Raw genomic sequence first — 19,363 nt, forward strand, 5'->3', positions numbered from 1 at the left:
TCCCAGAGAAAACACTATACTATATATTTAGCTTATAGTAATGTCTCCTCGTTGTATTCTCAGCATCTATTTTCACATACTGCAACACATCAAATTTTAAAAAAAAAGTAATAATACAATGTAAAATATGCTCAACTCAAAGTAAATAAATTAGAATTAGAATTTTTAGCTACATTAAAAATAACAGTGTAATGTTAAATAATTATAGAAATGAATTAAAGTTCAATGTAAACACAGTTCTTTTTTAGTTTTATTGACTGCTCTGCTAGTCACGTTTTAGTGCTTTATTCTCTACACGTCAAGCACTTTATCGAAAAACTGCAAAACTTTGTTAATTATCTTCAGTGGTCAATAGAATAAATTGTAAAGATTATGTAATTCAATTCTGGGTTAAGATAATATAATAATGAGAGTGCGATGAGAGGGGAGTGTTTATAATCTCCTTCAGCTACATCTAGATGCTTTATGTTAATCAATGTCTGCCTCTTCCTTCCCTCATGTAATTCTATTCTTTGCTCCCACTTCCTCCATCGCTCGCTCTTTGGTCGTCCCTGTCTCGCTCTCCATTCACAGGAGTGGGTGTGAGGAGAGAGCTGGGCTGCCTGAAGCAGCTTTCCCTATGTTCTTTTCCAATAGCCCTGACAACACTGATATATATGTATAGAAAGTGTTTGTGTGTGTGTGTGGCTGTCTTTTTTTCCCCTCTCTGCAGAACCACGGGGGCATTCTGGGGCACGACGCATAAATAAATGATGCAATCAGTCCACAGTGCATTTGGTGGAAAAGTGAAGGTCTCTACACTTTAGTCCAAAATGGATCCTGCTCCTGTGTCCTTTCTCAGAGGCATCAGTTTTAGAGCACGAGATCAGTAATGCAGCGGGAGAGGAGAGGAGAGGAAAATGTACAGTGATAATGATGTGTAGGAAGTTGGAGAAAGAGAGGAGTGATGCCTCTGCCGTTCTGCTTTGAACCAGCACTGAGGAGTGACTCTGTCAGACAGCTATAACAAGCTTCAGACATCCTAGCAACAGCAATAAGCCAACCAAACCAGCGATTATTCAGTCATCCAGCCACACCACCCCATCTTGGCGAGGGAAGTGTAGCGGGAGCGACTGACATTGCCATGGCGTGATCTACTTCGCTAATCTACTAGCATAAGCACTGGTGTTACAGCTCATCGTGTGGCCATGTTGGTTCCTCAGGTGGAGTGGAAAACAGTTCACTGTCAGAGGAAGTCAACAACATGGATGAGCAGGAGGAATCACTGAAGACTTACTTGTTCCCCATCCTTTTGGACTGGCACGCCATCTGACGCTGAGAACGTGTTGAACAAGAGAGACAGAGAGGCACACAGAGAGAGGGAAGAGGGGGGAGAAGAGAAAGAAACATTAATATTTATTCTTAATTACATTCAGTGACAAAACTGCTTCCACAAAATGTTCATGAAGACATGGTTAAAAACTAATAAGGGAGATATTTTTCTCTTGTGTGCCTACATTAACAAATCATTTTTACACTTTTTTTTTATAAAAATAGTAGTAAGACCCACCTCCAAAAGAAAACCAATAACTCAGATGAAACCACAAGTGTCACACCTGAATTATAATAAATACATACAGCAAATATATATAAGAAAAACAGTAAACACCCATGACGTGTGTCATCATGAGGGACTCAACACAACCCATTTATCAGCATCCATTATCAGTATCCTTAGAAAGGTTGAGTGCTATTGGGAAAGGCTGTCAGTTCTGAATTATTGCCTAAAACAAATAAATGAATATGTTTACAATTTTCAGCATCACCCCAATGTCCCCAATTTTAAAAAATGCATGTATACTTTATAAATCAAATAAAGGCTTTGTACCTAAACATACACAGCAATCTTTATCCACTAAGCACTTATTGGCAAATGTGTGAACAGATTTTAATGTCACATAAAAATCTGGACATTTCCCTAAATTCCTCTCAGCCTTTTCAATCTCAATGAATCTGGATAGATTTTCCTTAGATTACATTTAAGTCTCATTCTTTTCTGCTCCTCAGCACCAGCAGTGCATAAAACTGGTGAGAATCGCCTTAGAAATACAATCTGCTAATGTCAACAAATAGAGGCTCACTGCACAGCGGATTTCAATACACACCACACAAAAAACAAACACACAATTCCACTTTTACAAAGACAAACAGATGGCAATGTTTTATAACTGTATAACAGTTTTATAAAACCATTTATGTTAGTCAACCAATCGCCTCTCACAGTCAGACATAACTATACGATGTTAGTGATGCAGCACTGATGAGTGGCAGTCTAAATAATCTTTAATTACACCAGTGAGGAGAGTCAATAATTTATATATAAAAAATGATATAAACAGAGGGTTTAATGGCTGTTTGTAACCAAGAAATTGAATTGACAATTGTTTTAGGAATATATTTATAAATACGTATATATTTTTTTTTACATATTCTGTACTTTCTTTATGTTTGGTGATGTATTAATTAATTAAAGGACGGATATTAATAAATATCAAGGAGAATAACAGCATATCTGTGAGTCCGTGCTGCCATTTCACTTGAATCTAACAGAGTGTGCTCCACTTATGTAGGCTAACTAACCTCATTAAGGTGTTAGCCCTTAATGAAGGACGCCTTGGACATCTCTGTGCTGTGTCGGACACCATAACATTGAAATCTTGCAAAGAGATGTGACCAAGCCAGCTGTTCTCATTGGGGTGAATCACGGTTAGTAACATTTTCAATCCGCATGGATATTCACGCATAAGACAAATAGTGCACTAAAAAAGGAAATATATATAGTAAATATTAGCCCCATTAATGATACGAAGAGAAACAGAAAGTTTGTACCCAAGCCTGTACAATAAAGGTGAAGGTGGCTCTTCACCTTTATTACCGGAAGTTAGTATGGCTGAGAAAAATACTGCTCAGCCACAGCATATACTTACCTCTGTGTCATTAAGGCTGTAAACACGATATCTCAAAAAGCTTTGAACTAATCCTGATTAAACTTTGTAGGGATGTAGAGTGAGGTCATGTTAACGATCCATTAAAATTTGGTTTACATCCATTGAGGTGTTCAAGGTCAACTTAATGATTTGTTGGTCATAAATAAACAAAAAGCGTCATAACTGAGAAACCATGGTTCGTAAAAGTGTGGTGTGTGTTGCAAACATATAGAAAGTACCTTATAAAGATTTAACCTCTGACCTCTCCTTCAAGGTCAATAGATTGTGCTGAAGGTCAAAGTGATAACAATGCTCTATAGAGTTATTTAAAACTGTTTATTACTGGCATGTAGTCATATCACTTGCTTTGGACCTCTGACCTCTTCTTCAAGGTCAAATAAGGTCAAACATTTTTAAAATTATGTTTAAAATTCTACCGCCTTTGTTAGTATTGACAGCATTTAGGAAGTGATACAGGTATATGTGGATTCTAAATATAATTTTATAGTTTGCATGTAAATATCATGTCATATTTGACCTGTGACCTCACTTTTACATTTCACAGCTGCCTTTCTTTCAAGCTGACCCCAGAATGTGTTATGTCTTTAAAGAGATTTAAAGATATCTGTCATGCAATCCTCATGTGAGTTTTATTGCACTGCAAACTTCTTAAAGTATGTTTAAAAAGATAAAGAAAACAAAATGAATATATAAAAAACACGTTACAATTCCTTTAAAAGTAAATACTGCCGAGAGAGTGAGCTGCAATGGTGAAGTTTTCCAGCTGAGTGCTTCTTGTCTTACATATACAGTCGGACTACAGTAACAATGTACCTTTAGTAACTTATCAACATTGTTATGCATTATCACTGCTTTGCCTAGCATGTTAGCCCAGGCCTACATACCTAGCATTAGTGCAAGCAACAGGATGCTGACTGCAGCTCACTTAGTGGCCACAACAAGGGTTACTACACAACAACCTTAAAATGTAATTACCTTCATTCGGCAGTCATGGCAACACATTCAACAAACCAACACATTCCTAATTTTTTTAAAGCCTTTAAGTGTTCATGGTGAAGCAGACTGGAGTAAATAAAAACTTTTTCTCCCAAGTTTGACTCTTGGCTGAACCCTTTAAGCTGTCATTAAAGATGTTGTTATTCTGCATTTCAGACCTGGTCAGTCTACTATGCCTCAATCAAGACCATTACCTCCTTGTTTAGCTGAGAGCTTCTATCAACCCCCTGCAGGTTTTACTTTCAAATCACTAGAATGTAGACCAGTGCTGGAGAGCAACAGAGGAAATTTAATCAGTGATTGTATTTTGGTCAAATTCTGAAGTATACTAGAGAGGAAACAATACCACTGAATCAATCTGCAATCTTAACTTGTAGTTAACTGTACTGTAAAATGACATTTGAAAGCTGATTAATCTATTTGTGGTCATGCAGTCTCTAACATACTTTAACTGCATCTTGTTAAGTAAACTTTTGAACATTTACATAAGTAAGATTTCATATCGCAGACTTCTAATAGACTACTTTGCTTCTATTGTGTCCCTATAAAACCAATAAATATTGACACCTGCGTCACACTTAGGAATGTACTGCTTAAAATGGCAGATCAAATACAAAGCTGTCCACCCTGCATATTGTAGGTGTGACTTGTGTGAAATACACCCTCTCTGTTGGATAAATGAACGTTATTATCCCTCCTCGTTCCTGGCTGTCCAAATCCTAATTAAAACATTGGTTTAATTAGAGAGTCGTTGGTGGTAATGGAGTTTAAACACGGCCTCAGTCTCTAGGTGCTCCTCTGTATCAGAGGGTCTGTGCTCTGTGTGTACAACTCTCAGAGGGGCTTACTCCTGTATCAGCACACTGTGAGTCTGCGTACGTGTCTGAGTTTGCGTGTTTGTGTGTTGCTGAGCCAGTCGCGGTTCTCAACAGCTGCATTTGGCAATCATGAGCGATTCCTCGGGAGCTCTGAAAAAAAAAACACAGAGTTGTTGGCTCTCTAGATGTCCAGTGATGTCTGTGACCCACTGACCCAGTGATTCAGAAACATCAGCTCTGGTCTGTCTCTGTTGGGCTCTCAGATATTACCCTTCCCTCTGAACTCCATCCAGTCACATCAAATCACTGCAAGGGCAGTGGACAAGGGACAGGCTTCATTCCAGAAATTGGCCCTCTTTGCTCAGCAGGAAGGGATGTGCATATTTCTTTGGACACAGGAATCACACTCATTTCAGTGGGAATTTTGGGTAAAGTATTGGCATATATCATAAGTCTGTAGGTTTTAATATATTTAAAGTGTTTCTTCCAGGACAGACTGTGGTTTATCATCCTGTTTTCTTCGACCCACTTTTCCTCAACCATCCAAAGTTTTTTTTTCTTTTGTTTCTCTTAATACCTCAGGACATCTGCACAGGAGATGTGTGACGTTACTGTATGTATAAATAGCTGCTTGGATAGATATTACTGGATTAAATTCACCTAAGGGACATTGAAAGTGATGCCTGTAGTTTAGGTCTGAAGGTAAAATTGGAAGGAGTTTGTTAACAGTTGTATCTCAGCCTGGACATGGTGATTAAATAAACTTTTTTTTTTTTAAAAACTTAACAATGTTTAAATGAAGAGTCCAACAAATACCAATATGGCAACTCATAAGTTAGACTGCTGGCTTGATGTGTAACCAGTGGTGATCCATGCCACGATTTTGATTTCCTCCTGGCTGTCAGTGTTTACAAGTGCAGAAAAACACAGAGAATACATTTTGGCAAGTGCGATTTCTTTTTTGTTCTCCACACTGACTGTTTACCTGCATGCAAGCAAAGCATGCTCAAACATGGTTATCATGCAGCGTGTTTGCTATTGACCAAACTACAGACTCTGTAAACGCTACATGATTGTATATATGCAGATGTTTACAGACAATAATCAAATACTAAATAGGCTATTTATTTTTCTGCTGTCTTCACTGTGCGATCGTAAACATACAGTTATGGATCTGACTATAATTTTACTTTGATAATACTTTGTGTAAAATTTCAGTTTGGTCACTCGGCTCCAAAGACAGGAAGTTGAATCCTGCCATAATGGCTAGAACTGATGAGCTAATATGACTTAAACTGTGGATGAATGTCAGACACAGGGATGAACCCTTTCCTAGTGACACATGTGAGCCACATAAAACATTTCCACTGATGATCACAGTATCTAAATCTTCTGATTATGTTTAAATGGAACTAACAGCATACATAATAATGCACATTTTTCTTTCAATTGACTCGTGGAATACGGCAGAAACATTATCGTAGATTAGCTGATGATTCCGCCACAAACTGCAGAAATAAAGAGACCACTTTGTATCCAATGAGTGGACAGACGCATTAATATTCAAGCGATAAATTAACGATTAGAAATTAACTCTGTGTGACCTCGGAAGGATTAATTGTGCATGTTTGATTGTTAGCACTGAGGATTGAGGTGTGATGGGGTTATTTATTGGCTGATATCAGGTAGCTGGAGAGATGTCTCATTTTCTGCCTGGGTGGGAGAGAGTGTCCCAGATTTCTTCCCCATCTGGGTTAAAAATCTGCCCAGCAAACACAAACGACATAAACATACATGCACATTCACTTGAGTCTAGCCTCCAGCAACCTAGTGTATAGTACACTGCACAGTGACTCACACCATGCCACTCCCACTCTCCCTCACTTTAGCTTTCACAGTCTCTCTCCCTTGCATCCCTCAGCCTCATTTGGCCAATTAGCAGATTAGCAGTCACTCTCCCCACGCATGAATCACAATATGGCAAAAGAGTAGGTACAACCTACCACTGGGAAGACCTCCAGCCTTTATACAGCAATGGACCAGAAACATTACATTAACTGTGTATACAGCTATAGTCGTATGCACAGTATATTTACTTTGCGATTACATCAAAGAAGATTTTGTGAAGTGAGGCATGAGAGTTTGTGTCTAAATCATGACATTTTTAGTCAGTTATTCGTAGTTCACAGAAAATCTCTATATATGATGGGTCAGTAGTCCTTATCCAGCATCTCAGTAGTTTCTTTTTATCATGGCATACACTGTATCTCTGCACTCGAGTAGGTGATGCTGTTGGGCTCTCAGCAGCACAGTGAGCGAATGTGTTATTCTGCAGGACGGATCCCTCCTTGAGGAAACAGCAACAACAACAGAGCACATGACCAGAGCTCTGAGCCAGCTTTTCTTCCCCTGGCACTCACCCTCCTCCACCGCACACACAGCAGTGCAGCGCTCTGGATACCCCCAGCTTAGCTCAGCCGAGGAAAAGGAGCAAGTAGCTGTAAGGGAGGAAGGGCAGAGAGACTGAAGAGGGAGGGAATAAAAAGGGAGTAACGCGACTGTGCGTAACGAACAACTAAAGATCTGCAACGGCCGCACTGTCAACTCCAGCTCTGGCTGTAGTGGGTTGACGGCTCCTGCTGAAGTGGGAATCGTTTGAGCGTCATCTGTCTTTTTCACACCCAGTGCCCTGCAGCAATAACAGCGAGGATCCAGGGGGGTTGGTGCTTGTTTACCGTGACAGCTGCAGTAAGGCTGGTTGCCACGATGGGGTACCGGCTTGGATGGCAGCCCTCTTGCAGCGATATGTGCAGATGCTGGGTTATTGAGCATCAGAGTTCAGCAAGAACACAGCTGAGGACCAGAGCCCAGATGGCTGGGAGAGATGGCAGAAAACTGAGCTAACTGTGTCTCCGGACATGATCCAGTCACATGCAGACACCCTGACATACACATACTGACACTATAACACAGCACGAGACAACCATTAACCTGGTGAAATGGCATTTCTAAGGTTTGTGCCCTCTTCCTGACACGCTTCATTAATCTGTCTCTGCACGAATGTGGCTGCTATCCCGAGCAGGTCTCCATCACTGATACGGGGTGAATAACTTCCAGCAGTCACCTGTGCAGTGTGGTAACTAAAAGCCTTTGGCAGATGTACCTGAAGCCCATCATTGTGACTCTAATAAACATCCTAATAGCCTGTTAAATATATAATGAACATTTAGACCTGAAAAGGAGGAAATGCTGTTATCCAGTTCTGTTTAGATAAATGGATGGAAACCTGTAGAAAGAGAAGGAATCATTAATGTATGAGGCAGCTCGTGTACTTTGCATGCAGGAAATCTTTGTTTTCCTTGCTCTTTGATATTCAAAGGAGACTTCCCATCTGTGAGAACATGGCCTTTCTTTATCAGCACTGAAGTGGTTAGTAGCTGCAGATAACACAGAGACAATCTGTGCCGGTCGCACACTAATGTCGAGAGCATCCACAAACGCACATATATTCATTCGTTCTCACACATAGCACACACACACTCAGAGATCAAACTGTAGAGATGAATTTTCTCCTTCGCAGCATTATATTTCAATTTCATAACTCACTCTGCGGCTGAGTCACATTGTTTATAGAATCGCCTGCCATCATGTGCCCACACACAGGCCTCTTATTTCTGATCTGCCACATACACACAAGATCACATTTGCATGCACATATACAATATACAATGCTCTACCTATAATCATCCAGGTTTGTAACCTGGTATTGGAAACAAGGAAAATTATAATAGCGCACATCAGAGAAGTGACAAAGAGGCGCTCACACACACACACATACACCTTCAGGTTAAGACCCTGTGTTATATCTGTTACATTAGAATCCTTGAACATAAGAATACTCTTTGAGCACACATACCATCGCACACACACAATGGTCATCGGGTCTCACCAGGTGTCTCTGAGTACTACATCACTGAGTCATTCACCTTGAATCTGCTCCTGAGCGCAAGGCTTTTCTATCCGGAACAGAAGCCAATCAATCAGACTCTACCTCTGCCAGATTGCTAGTTTACAGGCAGACTGCTAACTGACAAATCCGGGACATGGTGTCAGTTGTTGTGTGTGTGTGTGTGTGTGTGTGTGTGTGTGTGTGTGTGTGTGTGTGTGTGTGTGTGTGTGTGTGTGTGTGTGTGTGTGTAAAGGCATGGTGTAGCGGGGGTGTTCGGTTTTAAATTTAATGGCAGGGAATCCCTCGCTGTAACGCAGCAGAAACAGAGCAATGGAAGAAAGCGCTGAAGTAACATTGGTGCACATGGCGCTTTCACACCCACACAAAACATAAAAAATTCAGTAAGACCGCTACACCACAAGACGCAGGTAAACTGAGGTCCATACACAAACACATGCAGTACCATGGAGGCACAAAGACACCAAAACTTCTGAAAACTGAATGGGCTGAATGCCAACATTCTACTTTTTTAATAATATGTTACTAAATGTAAACATGATTTTCTATAATTAATTAGTTTTATTTAATAGGATGTTGATAAAATAAATAAATAAAATGAAAGAACAAATCATAAACAAAACATCCTTTTACACATGCAATACTCTTTCTTACAAACGCATTTCAGTCACCTCAGGCCCAGAAAAGCGTTGTGAATCGATGCCCAGCCTTAAGCAAGTAAACAACCACAAACGCTCACTCACACTCATACTAGAACTGGCTCTTACTGCTTATTGAATCAGCAAATAGTGTGTCAGCTAACTGGTAGTGACGAGTCTAGATAAAGGGCTGCACAAACAGGTGAAAGTCATCACAATGTCCCACATCCATATCTATAATTTCACCACAGCAGCCTGAACTACAGCAGTTACAGTCACAAAGCACACAATGCCCTAAATTATAGTGATTAATGCTTAAAGGAGTTGCAGGTATAGTGCTGCCTGGTAAGTGGACCCAGGAAAATTAGCTCAATTGTAGCTTTTGCCACAGTTATTACTGATTAGATTATCTGCATTACATTGAGAAATATGATCGGCATCGTGGGGCTGTGACAGTTTTACACTGACACTGGCTTTTCTGTGGGAAGTTGCTCTTAAAGATGTAATTAAACTCTAATTTTGTCATAGAATGTAGTGCCTTTTGTCACTGACGAGGTTAAGAAGAATGCGCATCTCCCATCTGCTGCATCTCAAGGCCTTTTACCCTCTGAAGTGGTGATGGATGGATGCAGACAGTTTATCTGCTGCCTGTACGTCTGTCTTCGCTTGACTTGGTAACAATCAGTAACACAAAACAACCACTATCATATACTGTAGCGAGCCTACTGTACTTGTATGCAATTAGGTCGATAAGGCTATAAGCCAAACCTTTGCCTGGCAAAATAACAAGCAAACAAATAAAATATTTGCACAGCCTTAAAAATTTGTAGTTTATTTTTGCCTACGTGTATCAGTTACTGAGTCTTTCGGATGAGATCTTTCAGTTTAACCTGACACCCGACACCTTTAGAGTAAAATAAGGTGCAAATAAAGCTTTTGGTTCACATTTCTAATATAAAAAATACAGAATCAATATAGAACTATTTCCTGAGGGATACTATGCAGTACACTATATCAAAGGCTGGGCACAGCCATATCGTTTGTGAGAAGAATCAAACAATAGTACAAACTGATATCAGAGCCTGGCCACAGAGTGCACTCCCAGATATGATGGAGCTGGGAGAGATAGAAGGCAGACAGATACATCAGGGCTACTCCCGTGCACAGACAGATCCACTCCTTTTGCCTGCTGCTCCTCCTGTTGATCTCTGTTTGGCAGCGTGCACTGCAGTTGAGCTGGTCGATCAATAGCACACACTGAAGCCATTCTCACCCAGGATAAACACAACCCCGCCTTTGGACGGGCAGCACTGCTGCTGATTCTGTTACTTACAAGGAAATCAGACCGAGTCACACAAGCTGCTTGAAAATGCCCAGCCTTCCTTCTCTTAAGTACTGTTTGTTTACGCATTCGTGTTAGATTATAGTGCACACAGCTTAAGATAACACTTGCAAACTGAAGGGAAATATTCCTTTTAGTGGATCTACAATCTCTACTGCTGTGGGCTGCTGGTCTAAAAACATATTCTCCCTTATCTTTTTTGCTTATCCCTGACTCGAAAACATAATTGCAATTACTAGAGCTCCTTTATTAAATTCCTAAGCTTCCGTGATCGCATGTATAAAAACGAGCATCAGTATTCAGGTGACTCACCATTAGATTAATGGGGCACCTTTTCAAAGCTTTCTGCCTATTTCAGTCACATTATTTCCAACATCTGGAGGTTTGTAGGGTCTTCTGTCTTGATGTGAGTGTTGAAAAAGGATCCCAGTCTCTTCTCCTGCTACACACTGTGTCAAGAAAAAACAGCCAGAGCCGCTCGATTTGCTGTTCCTGCTGTATTCAGTTCACACCTGCCTTCCTAACTGTGTCATCTTGTACTCTTTTTTGCATATTCTAGATATTTTTAAGAAGAATTTACATTTAGTTTTAAGAAAGGGGGCCTGGGAAAGGCGCAGCATGGACCCTGTTTGCAACCCGCTTCTGGTAGCCCTGTAAAGGCTGTGCTTGAGTGTTTTAGAAGAGTGAGTGACCACCGTGTCCAGACCATGCTGTGCCATAAATATGTTTAAGAACTGGATGTGCTAAGTGAGGCATGAATATTTAACACCTAAGAAAGTCTGTGTTTATTTTTACCTCGGCACATGATTGATGCTACACACTAGGACGCGTAAGCGTGCACTGCAACATACCCGAATACATTTAAGCAAACAAGTGATTGTTTACCCGAGCTTTTTGTTTTTTTCCCCCAGCACCTCTCGGTCTCAGTGCCGGCGCTGTCAACACGACAGCTACGGGTTTATCCAGGACTACAGGACTATCCTCACCTGAAAACTCCCATCACTGCCACACACCCTCGCCTATGCATTTGCCCCTCCCTCTCCCCCTCTCCCCCTCTGTCCCTCGCCATCCGCCCATCTCTTCTCCTCCCTGCCTGCACTGAAATTCTTCCTGCTCTCTCGTTATCCCCTTCCACTCTATGCCTATTATTCATGCAAATAACAATAAACCGTGCAAATGTCCCAAACAATGGCATTATCCCTTCTCTCTTTCTCCAAGCTATGTCTCCCTATAAATAAGCAGTCTCACCGCGCTTCCCTCTCCCGCCTCTCTCTCTCTCTCTCTCCTCTCCATCCCTCTGCCTCCTACTCACACATATACATACTGCCAAACAGCATCATAAATCATGGGATGGGAGGAGGGAAGAAGGGGAGCAGGGAGGTGGGGGATGCAGCCACACACACAGTAGCACATTTTAACACATATTGCTTTTGACATCTAGGCGGTATACTGTGCATACTGCCTCTGTGACCACACGTCCAGAGCTTGCCTTGAGACTGCACAGAAACAGAGGCAAGCAGCTCCCGTGCACAAACACATACAAAGACTGCTCCTAGTCTACACAAACCCTTTGCTCCTGTATGGACCCGCATCCTCCAGCATCTCCGCTGCACCCCTGCACCCCTCACCCCAACCTCCCTCTAGCCCGCAGTAAGAGAAGTGGAGCTTACTCAGTCTCCTGGAGCCGATGCATCCCATGGTGTATTCACAAAGGCCCTGGACACAAGCGTAAAAGTGTTACCCAGACACGGCGCATTCTCCTTCTCCTTCCTCCTGCGACTCTCTCTTTCTCTCAGCTCTGGCTTCTTTTCTCTTGCTTCTCCGCTGCTGTCTCTTTTTCTCTCTCCCTCCTGCGCTTGCTCGATCACTCTCTCTCCCTCACCCCCTCTCTCTCCCTCTCTCTCTCCCTGCTGCTTTCTCTCCAGTGCAGTGTCTTAGAAGAGATCCGGTTAGTAAGTCAGTATGCCTGAGGGAAAAAGATTAGGACTAAATAAAGATGTGATGCATTACTGTAATTATTTCAAAACACGTATCTTTTTTTTTTTTATTATAGGATATCATAGGATATCAACATATTTTATTACCTGTAAAATTTAATTTTTAATGTTTAATTTAAGTGGCAGGAGTTCTGACTTTTCACGCAAATAATTTAACCTAAAGAGTCTGACGATGACAAAATATCTGAATATCCACCGCATGCAGTCATTTAAAGACAGGTCAAACAACAATTGGACTGAGTATGTGTGCAGTGACGTGCCATCACTAAGATCAATAGCTGTGCTCAGAGTGTCGGTCTGCCATTGTTGTAGATATCACTGCACTGCTGTAATATTGTTGAGCTAAAATGGGGGATTCTCTCTCTGTCTCCCTCTCCCGTGTGCGTTCAGCCTAACAATGCACTGCAGCGGTTTCCTCGCTCCTCTCCTCCCCTCGCCATCTCCCTCTCAATCACCCAACACCTCCTCCCTCTTTGCACCCCCCCTCTCCCCAACCTCCCCAACACTCATCGCTCAAAAAACATTCTCATACACCAACATAAAACAATCCTGAGGAGAGAGGAAAAAAGCAGCAGAGGGTTTTCCTTCACAGTCAAACTGCTGCTGAGTCTCCACCTCCTCCCTCTGTCATCCCTCACTATTGATCCGCCCACAGTCATCTCTGCGCCTATTTCTTCTGTTCACTAAGGATTACATTCCCCCCCGTTTTTTGCCTTTTTTATCCCCTTTTCGCCTTGCCTGCTACACTCTTCTCTATTCTGGTAAAAAACAAAAAAACAAAACCTGTCTCCTTAATCTACAGCTCTTTCTGCGTCTCTCATTAGACCTGTGCCTCTTTCCATTAAGTCTGTGTGATTAATCACGTTTTACGTTCAGCCACAGTTTTGCTTTCTAAAGAGGGTGAAAAGAAGATAATCGAGATAAAATGGTTATTGTGACACAACCTGTTTCACAGTTTCTTCACAGCATGTGCCTTTTGGCCCTTCCCTAAAAGCCCTACATCACTTCTCCCTAAACTAAACTTAGCGCTCTAAGTAGACCTCGTTATCAACCAAAACAATTATCATTATGACTTCTGCACCCTCTGTCTACTATATCTATAACGCCAACATACCAAAACCTTTCCTCTCATTGGTTTTCTATGAAATTGTGTATTTATTTTTACTTTGATGTGTGCTGTTTCTAAGCAGTCTGGACAGCAAGAAGCTGTGTGTGTGTGGAAAAAGGGAGGAGGAGACAGGTTTATTTGTGGTCATTTTTTTTTTTTTTGTTGACTTTGAACTCTCTGGGTAAAGAGCAGAGAGAGAGGGAAAAGAGCTGGGCAGATGGATGGAGGGAAGAACAGAAAGAAGGAAAAAAGGCGCAGATGGAGGGAGTGATGAGAAGCAAGGTAGGCAGAGAACAGTGGAGTCATGTGCGGGAGAGGTGTGGAGAGGATGCTGTGTGAAATAAAAATTAGCACTCCAGAATGGATGAAAGAAAATGATGGTCACTTGGAAATATACAGTCATGGTTGTGATGCTGCAAAAAAAAAAAAAAGGGGGGGGGGGGGGTTGACAGACATTAGAAACCATACATACATAATCCAGCCAATCCCTGCACTCTGGATTTCCATGTGTATTAGCTCTGTTTGTCAACTCCCACAGGGGTTTCTGCAGGGGTCAGCTTCACTTCTATGACATGAACCTGAACCCTCTAACCCTGTTTGCAGCTGACTGACTGACGTTGTTGTTTTAAATCTCTGTCTCAGTTCTCACTCCATCTGCCCATCACTGCATGTCAGTCAGTGTCTGGAAGTCTCTCAAATCCTCAGCTAATCTAGGCATATCTATCCTGCTTTACCTGCATTTCCCTGTCAATAGGATTCCTGTTTTATACTCCTTTTCTCCTACAACACTTTGTATATTGTGCTTCTATAAGGGCTAATTGATTGACTATTTTGAAAATTGATTAACCGTTAAAGAGACGTCGTACCCACAATCCCAGTTTATGAGACGCCGCTTTTAAATCTCTCACATAACAAATTATTCCTGTTGTTGTTTTCAGCTGAACAAAAGAAGATATTATAGCACATTTCTCACTGCTTTCTTTTTCTTTTTGTTTGTAGAGCAAAGATTAACCGAGGATAATATTTTCACATTAATCAATAATGGAAAATAATTTTAGCAGCAGCCTTTTCAGACAGTCTGTGACAACATGGTGATCTATGATACCGTCTAGCAATGTGAGACAAGGTCAGCCATAGATGGAGGAAATTCCTGACACTAATCTCACGCATGATGCATAGGCCACTCACAAATGTGACTGCCTCTCATCGTCGTCGCCGTCTCATTACTTATTCTCTCACACGCGGAGACTACAAAAAACAGAAGCAGATACCGTGACGTAAAACAGCCTCGCAACACATGACACAGACGACTTCTATCATGTTCCTGTCACCGCACCTCTTGTTTTCTTATCTCGGGTGATGATGCTGCATTGAATTTAGATGCAGTGGCTCCTGTTTAATATTGCCTTGGGGACTCACACCCAGATAATTTCTGTAATCAATGATTTTCATGTACCTGTCTCTATCTGTCTATCAGCTCCTGGCTGCTATGTAGGTTACACCTCAAGGATAATGAATACCAGCTTCAATACTGTCTTGTTCAGACAATCTAAAGGCGTTCTGGCTGATGCACAGGAATGCCTGCTCCAGTCTTTCTAAAGGTAGTATTAAAAACTAGCTCAGACTGGTTAAACTCCTTTGAGAAAGGCCCTTTTTCTCCACCCTCTGCCACCTTTAGTCGGTGACTGTCTACTGTTTTGTCTGGCTTTTTTGTGATGAATCAAACTGCTAGAGTGTGTCATTATATGTGTTAATTGGAACCACATTTTACACACTTGCCTTTGCTAAGTTAGCCATAAGGAGAAAGGGGATGAGAGGAGGGGTGGCATCTGGCTGAAACTGGCGAAAGAGAACTGATGCGAAAGACAAGGAGAGAAGAGAAGATGAAGGGGGAATGAAAAAAAAAGGGAGGGAATTACTAAATTGTTTGTTTTTGAGGAGGCAAGGGGTGTAGGAGGTGGGTGGGAACAAGGGAGCAATATAAATGTTGTTATGAGAAGAGGCAGTCTCTGATAAGACATTCTCTAATGACCGAGTTTATGTCATTAGCTTTGTTTTAGCCAGTGGGAGAATAGAGTTTATGTGTATTATTAGCTGGCGCACTGAGCCACAGTTTCTAGCTTGGATTCTTCAGCACACATATTTTTGGGCTGTTTTATATTTGTGTGTAGGTGGTATAGAGTCTCTCTGTGCATGACTTGTGCGTGTATGTGTTTATGCAGCCGTTACACCAGGCAAAACCTTGCGTACGAGGAGTTCCCAACTGTCTTCTATTATTTACAATTCTCTTTCCTCTTCTCCCGCAATTACCCTACATTCTCTCTCGCTCCAGCCCTCCTCGTCTAGACCACCACCACCATGCAGCATGTTCGTCCTTAGATACGTTTCTGCGTCCAGCTCGTTTCCTTCAGCTTCTCAGCATCTCTAAGAGTCACGTCTGAATTTGCGTGTTTCCACCTTACATACCTCTGTCTTTTAACACATCTCTAGCTCGAGACGATTTGCCTTCTGTCAGAGAACGTGGGGGAATCTTCTAACCTCAAGCCATTTGATTCTGGGCTGTGTGCAGCACAGTAATGAATATCAGTCTGACACCTGCTGGGGGGATTAGGACACTGCAGTCTAACCCTGGCTTTGATTGGAAGCCAGTTTGGCAGCGAAGAGACTTTTCCTCTCAGTGCTGAGTGACGAGGCCATGTTTTGCCACAAATATGCAGGTTCTCATCTTGGCTGATGTGCACCTGGAATTTATGCTTTGCAGATTTATGTGCATGCCATTTGCTTTGCATATCTATTGCAGGCTACACTTTGTGTTTATACTGGATTTTCACATGAAAAATTCTTCATTGGCTTTTTCTCACACTCCAGTCTAAATTTATTTAGCCTGCTTTCAGGCAACCAAATAAACAAAGTAAAGATAACATCTGTATAACCTTTATTTATTTGCAGGATAATTATCTTGGTCTGTATTAGTGTTTAGCTATCTGTTCAATAAACTGGCAACTGATTGTATAGAAGGTGAAGAATGCATACATTACTCTAATGCTGAAGCTGATAGTGAGTATACTGGGTAACTTGTGCCTTATCTTATCTTTGTTATAACAGAACCATTCACTTTCTTCCACTTATCCAATTCAGGGTCGTGGAGGTGCTGCAGGCCATATCATAGAGACCATAGAGACGTGGGGTACAGCCTTGACAGGACATCAGTCGCTTGCAGCAATAACACAGAAAGACAGACAACCATTCAGTTTTGCATTCACAAACACAGTCAATTTACAATCACCAGTTAACCTAACATGCATGTCTTTGGACTGTGGGAGGAAACCGGAGTACCCAGAGATGACAGAAAAACATGCGAACTCCACAGAGAAAAGATGCAGCCTGGATTCAAACCCAGGACCTTCCTGCTGTGAGGATACAGGGCTTACCGATTCTTAATGTGGTGCAGTAGCCATGAAAAGCAGCTGAAACCACTGTTTGCTGAATTTAAAAGTGGAAGTTAGCCTTATTTCTTACATAAAGTTCTTTAAAGGGGTCACTGGATAACCTGAGTTGAATTAAATGTTACCTAATTACATTATTAATGTTAAAAAATCAAGGGCACAAAATTAAAAAGCTAAAGATGCATTTATGTACAAGATAAGTTATTATGGATCATTTAATTTATTGTGGATGAGCAGTTCAAAGTTCAAAACATTTCAATCGCCTTGCATACAAATGGCTTCCCACGTTCTCAAGAAATTATTAAGAGAGAGAGGGGGGGAAATGGTGGTGTTGGTGGTGGTAACTTTATTGTCCCTAACGGGAAATTGATTTGCAGTATGTCCGTACAAACAAACAAACAGACAACCAACACATCACATACACTCACCAAAATAATATAATATAATATAAGCCTGAGAAAACAACCTAGATTTTTCATCAAAAAAGTGCAATGTGCAATGGCAACAACACTTATGGTTTAGTGTTATTAACTATGATAATAGCAATAGGTACAAAAGACAATCGATGTCTTTTTGTCATCAGAGAGATGGAGCGACCATGCCTCTGTATGGACAGGAAATTATTAGGATTTTAATCATAAGCACTGAGGTATTACAAGTACTGATTCATGCACAGTATGCGGTGGACAGAGAGAAGTAAAATTTAAAAAAAGAAAAGAAAGGAAAGAAAATTGCAGCATAAGGAGGACAGACTGAGAAATGAAGCAATTGGAGAAGAAAAGTGGTGAAAAAAATGCAGCATTATAGAGAGGGGGGGGGATATGGCACTTTAGCGAGGGAGGGGTGGAGGAACTGTTCATTCCAAGGCTTGGCCACATTCCAGTCTGTCTGGCTCTGATTCCAACAGCCTCCTGTTTTTTGCCTTACCTTCACACTCACTGGACCCTGGAGCTGCCTTCTCACTGCCTGATCCAAACTTCAGTCACCAAGGCACCACCTGGTTTTAAAAAAAAAACAAAGGAGGAGAAGAGCATTAAACATGTGTCATTTAGCTTAAACCCTTCACCCGTCAAAAACAGTCACAAGAGAGGGGAGGGAATCTGGAACAACACACAAACATTTGTCATCTGCCTAAAAGCCCCCACCCTGGATGGGGTGCATATTCATTCTCTGTGGAAACCTCTGGGTGGAAATTCAACATATTTTTGTCCCACTGGAAATGTGGAGAGACTGGAAACATTCCTCGCTGGACAATAGGCTATCAAAGACCCCACAGACCACACCCTGTAGTTCACAGACATGAATCAGGCAGCAACAGGTTACACAAGCGCCGCTGCAGAGGTAACGGAACTGAGCAGAGAGCTCTGCTTACAGTTTCACAATCAGACTGAAGTGCAACTCTGCCCTGTCTCAACCTGAACATCATATGACGATCTGTGAGTTGGCAGCAGCGATGAGAATGTGCAATGAGATGATTAATATATGTGTGTACAAATAAAGATGACTCACATGGTTTTCATGTGATACATATTTGCTTTTTAAAAGGTTAATCCAACATTCAGGCTCCAACATTAATCATGCTAAAAACACAAAATAAACATTCTGTTTGTAGATAATTGCAGCTTTTCCCCTTGTTTATATGTTGAAAAACACAGGATGGGACTCCACATAATTTTCATTTGACTTTTAATTGTGAAGACTAATGTTTACACACTACCATGTCTTCAGAAGACTTGATCGGTCAGTTATGTTTGCCCTCTAACGTGTAAGGACATCATTTTAAAAAATGAAACAAGTAAAATCATGGAATTTCTGGTTTTGTATGACCAAATAAAATAAGCAAGTTGCCAGTACTAGAAGCTAAAACATGACCATCAAGTTCTTAAAATAACCAGTTGTTAATCAGTTAATCTACTTATCATTTTAGCCCTAAACAAGAACAAAGTGTGACTGCTGTGAGAACTGAGAGCATGCTCTGTTATTTTTAGTGTCTCCATCTAACTGAAATGAAACATTAAAAAAGACTTACTTAATAAAACAGAAAAATGACTACACCTGAAGAGG

The 19,363-nt window shown here is 41.2% G+C and overlaps 1 protein-coding gene across 6 annotated transcripts in view; it reads right to left on the bottom strand.

The window, feature by feature from the left end:
* Positions 1 to 18,296, bottom strand: part of fam131bb (family with sequence similarity 131 member Bb) — a 32,969-nt gene extending 14,673 nt beyond the window's left edge. Inside the window, exons 1-2 of one of the 6 annotated variants that reach the window (XM_085176525.1) lie at positions 18,227 to 18,296; positions 1,277 to 1,314 (exon numbers count right to left, since the gene is read on the bottom strand). Coding sequence is in view for 4 of the 6 variants with exons in the window: in XM_085176520.1 (XP_085032646.1) it covers positions 1,277 to 1,314; positions 12,419 to 12,446 (66 nt within the window). In the remaining 2 variants the exon portion in view is untranslated. Of the gene's footprint in view, positions 1 to 1,276; positions 1,315 to 12,418; positions 12,766 to 18,226 lie in introns of those variants that run through there. The other 5 variants (XM_085176524.1, XM_085176520.1, XM_085176523.1 and 2 more) reach the window with 5 other exon arrangements.
* Positions 18,297 to 19,363: the final 1,067 nt, after the last annotated feature.

This window comes from Neolamprologus multifasciatus, chromosome 11 (genome assembly GCF_963576455.1).
Source record: "Neolamprologus multifasciatus chromosome 11, fNeoMul1.2, whole genome shotgun sequence".
Lineage (NCBI taxonomy): Eukaryota > Metazoa > Chordata > Actinopteri > Cichliformes > Cichlidae > Neolamprologus > Neolamprologus multifasciatus.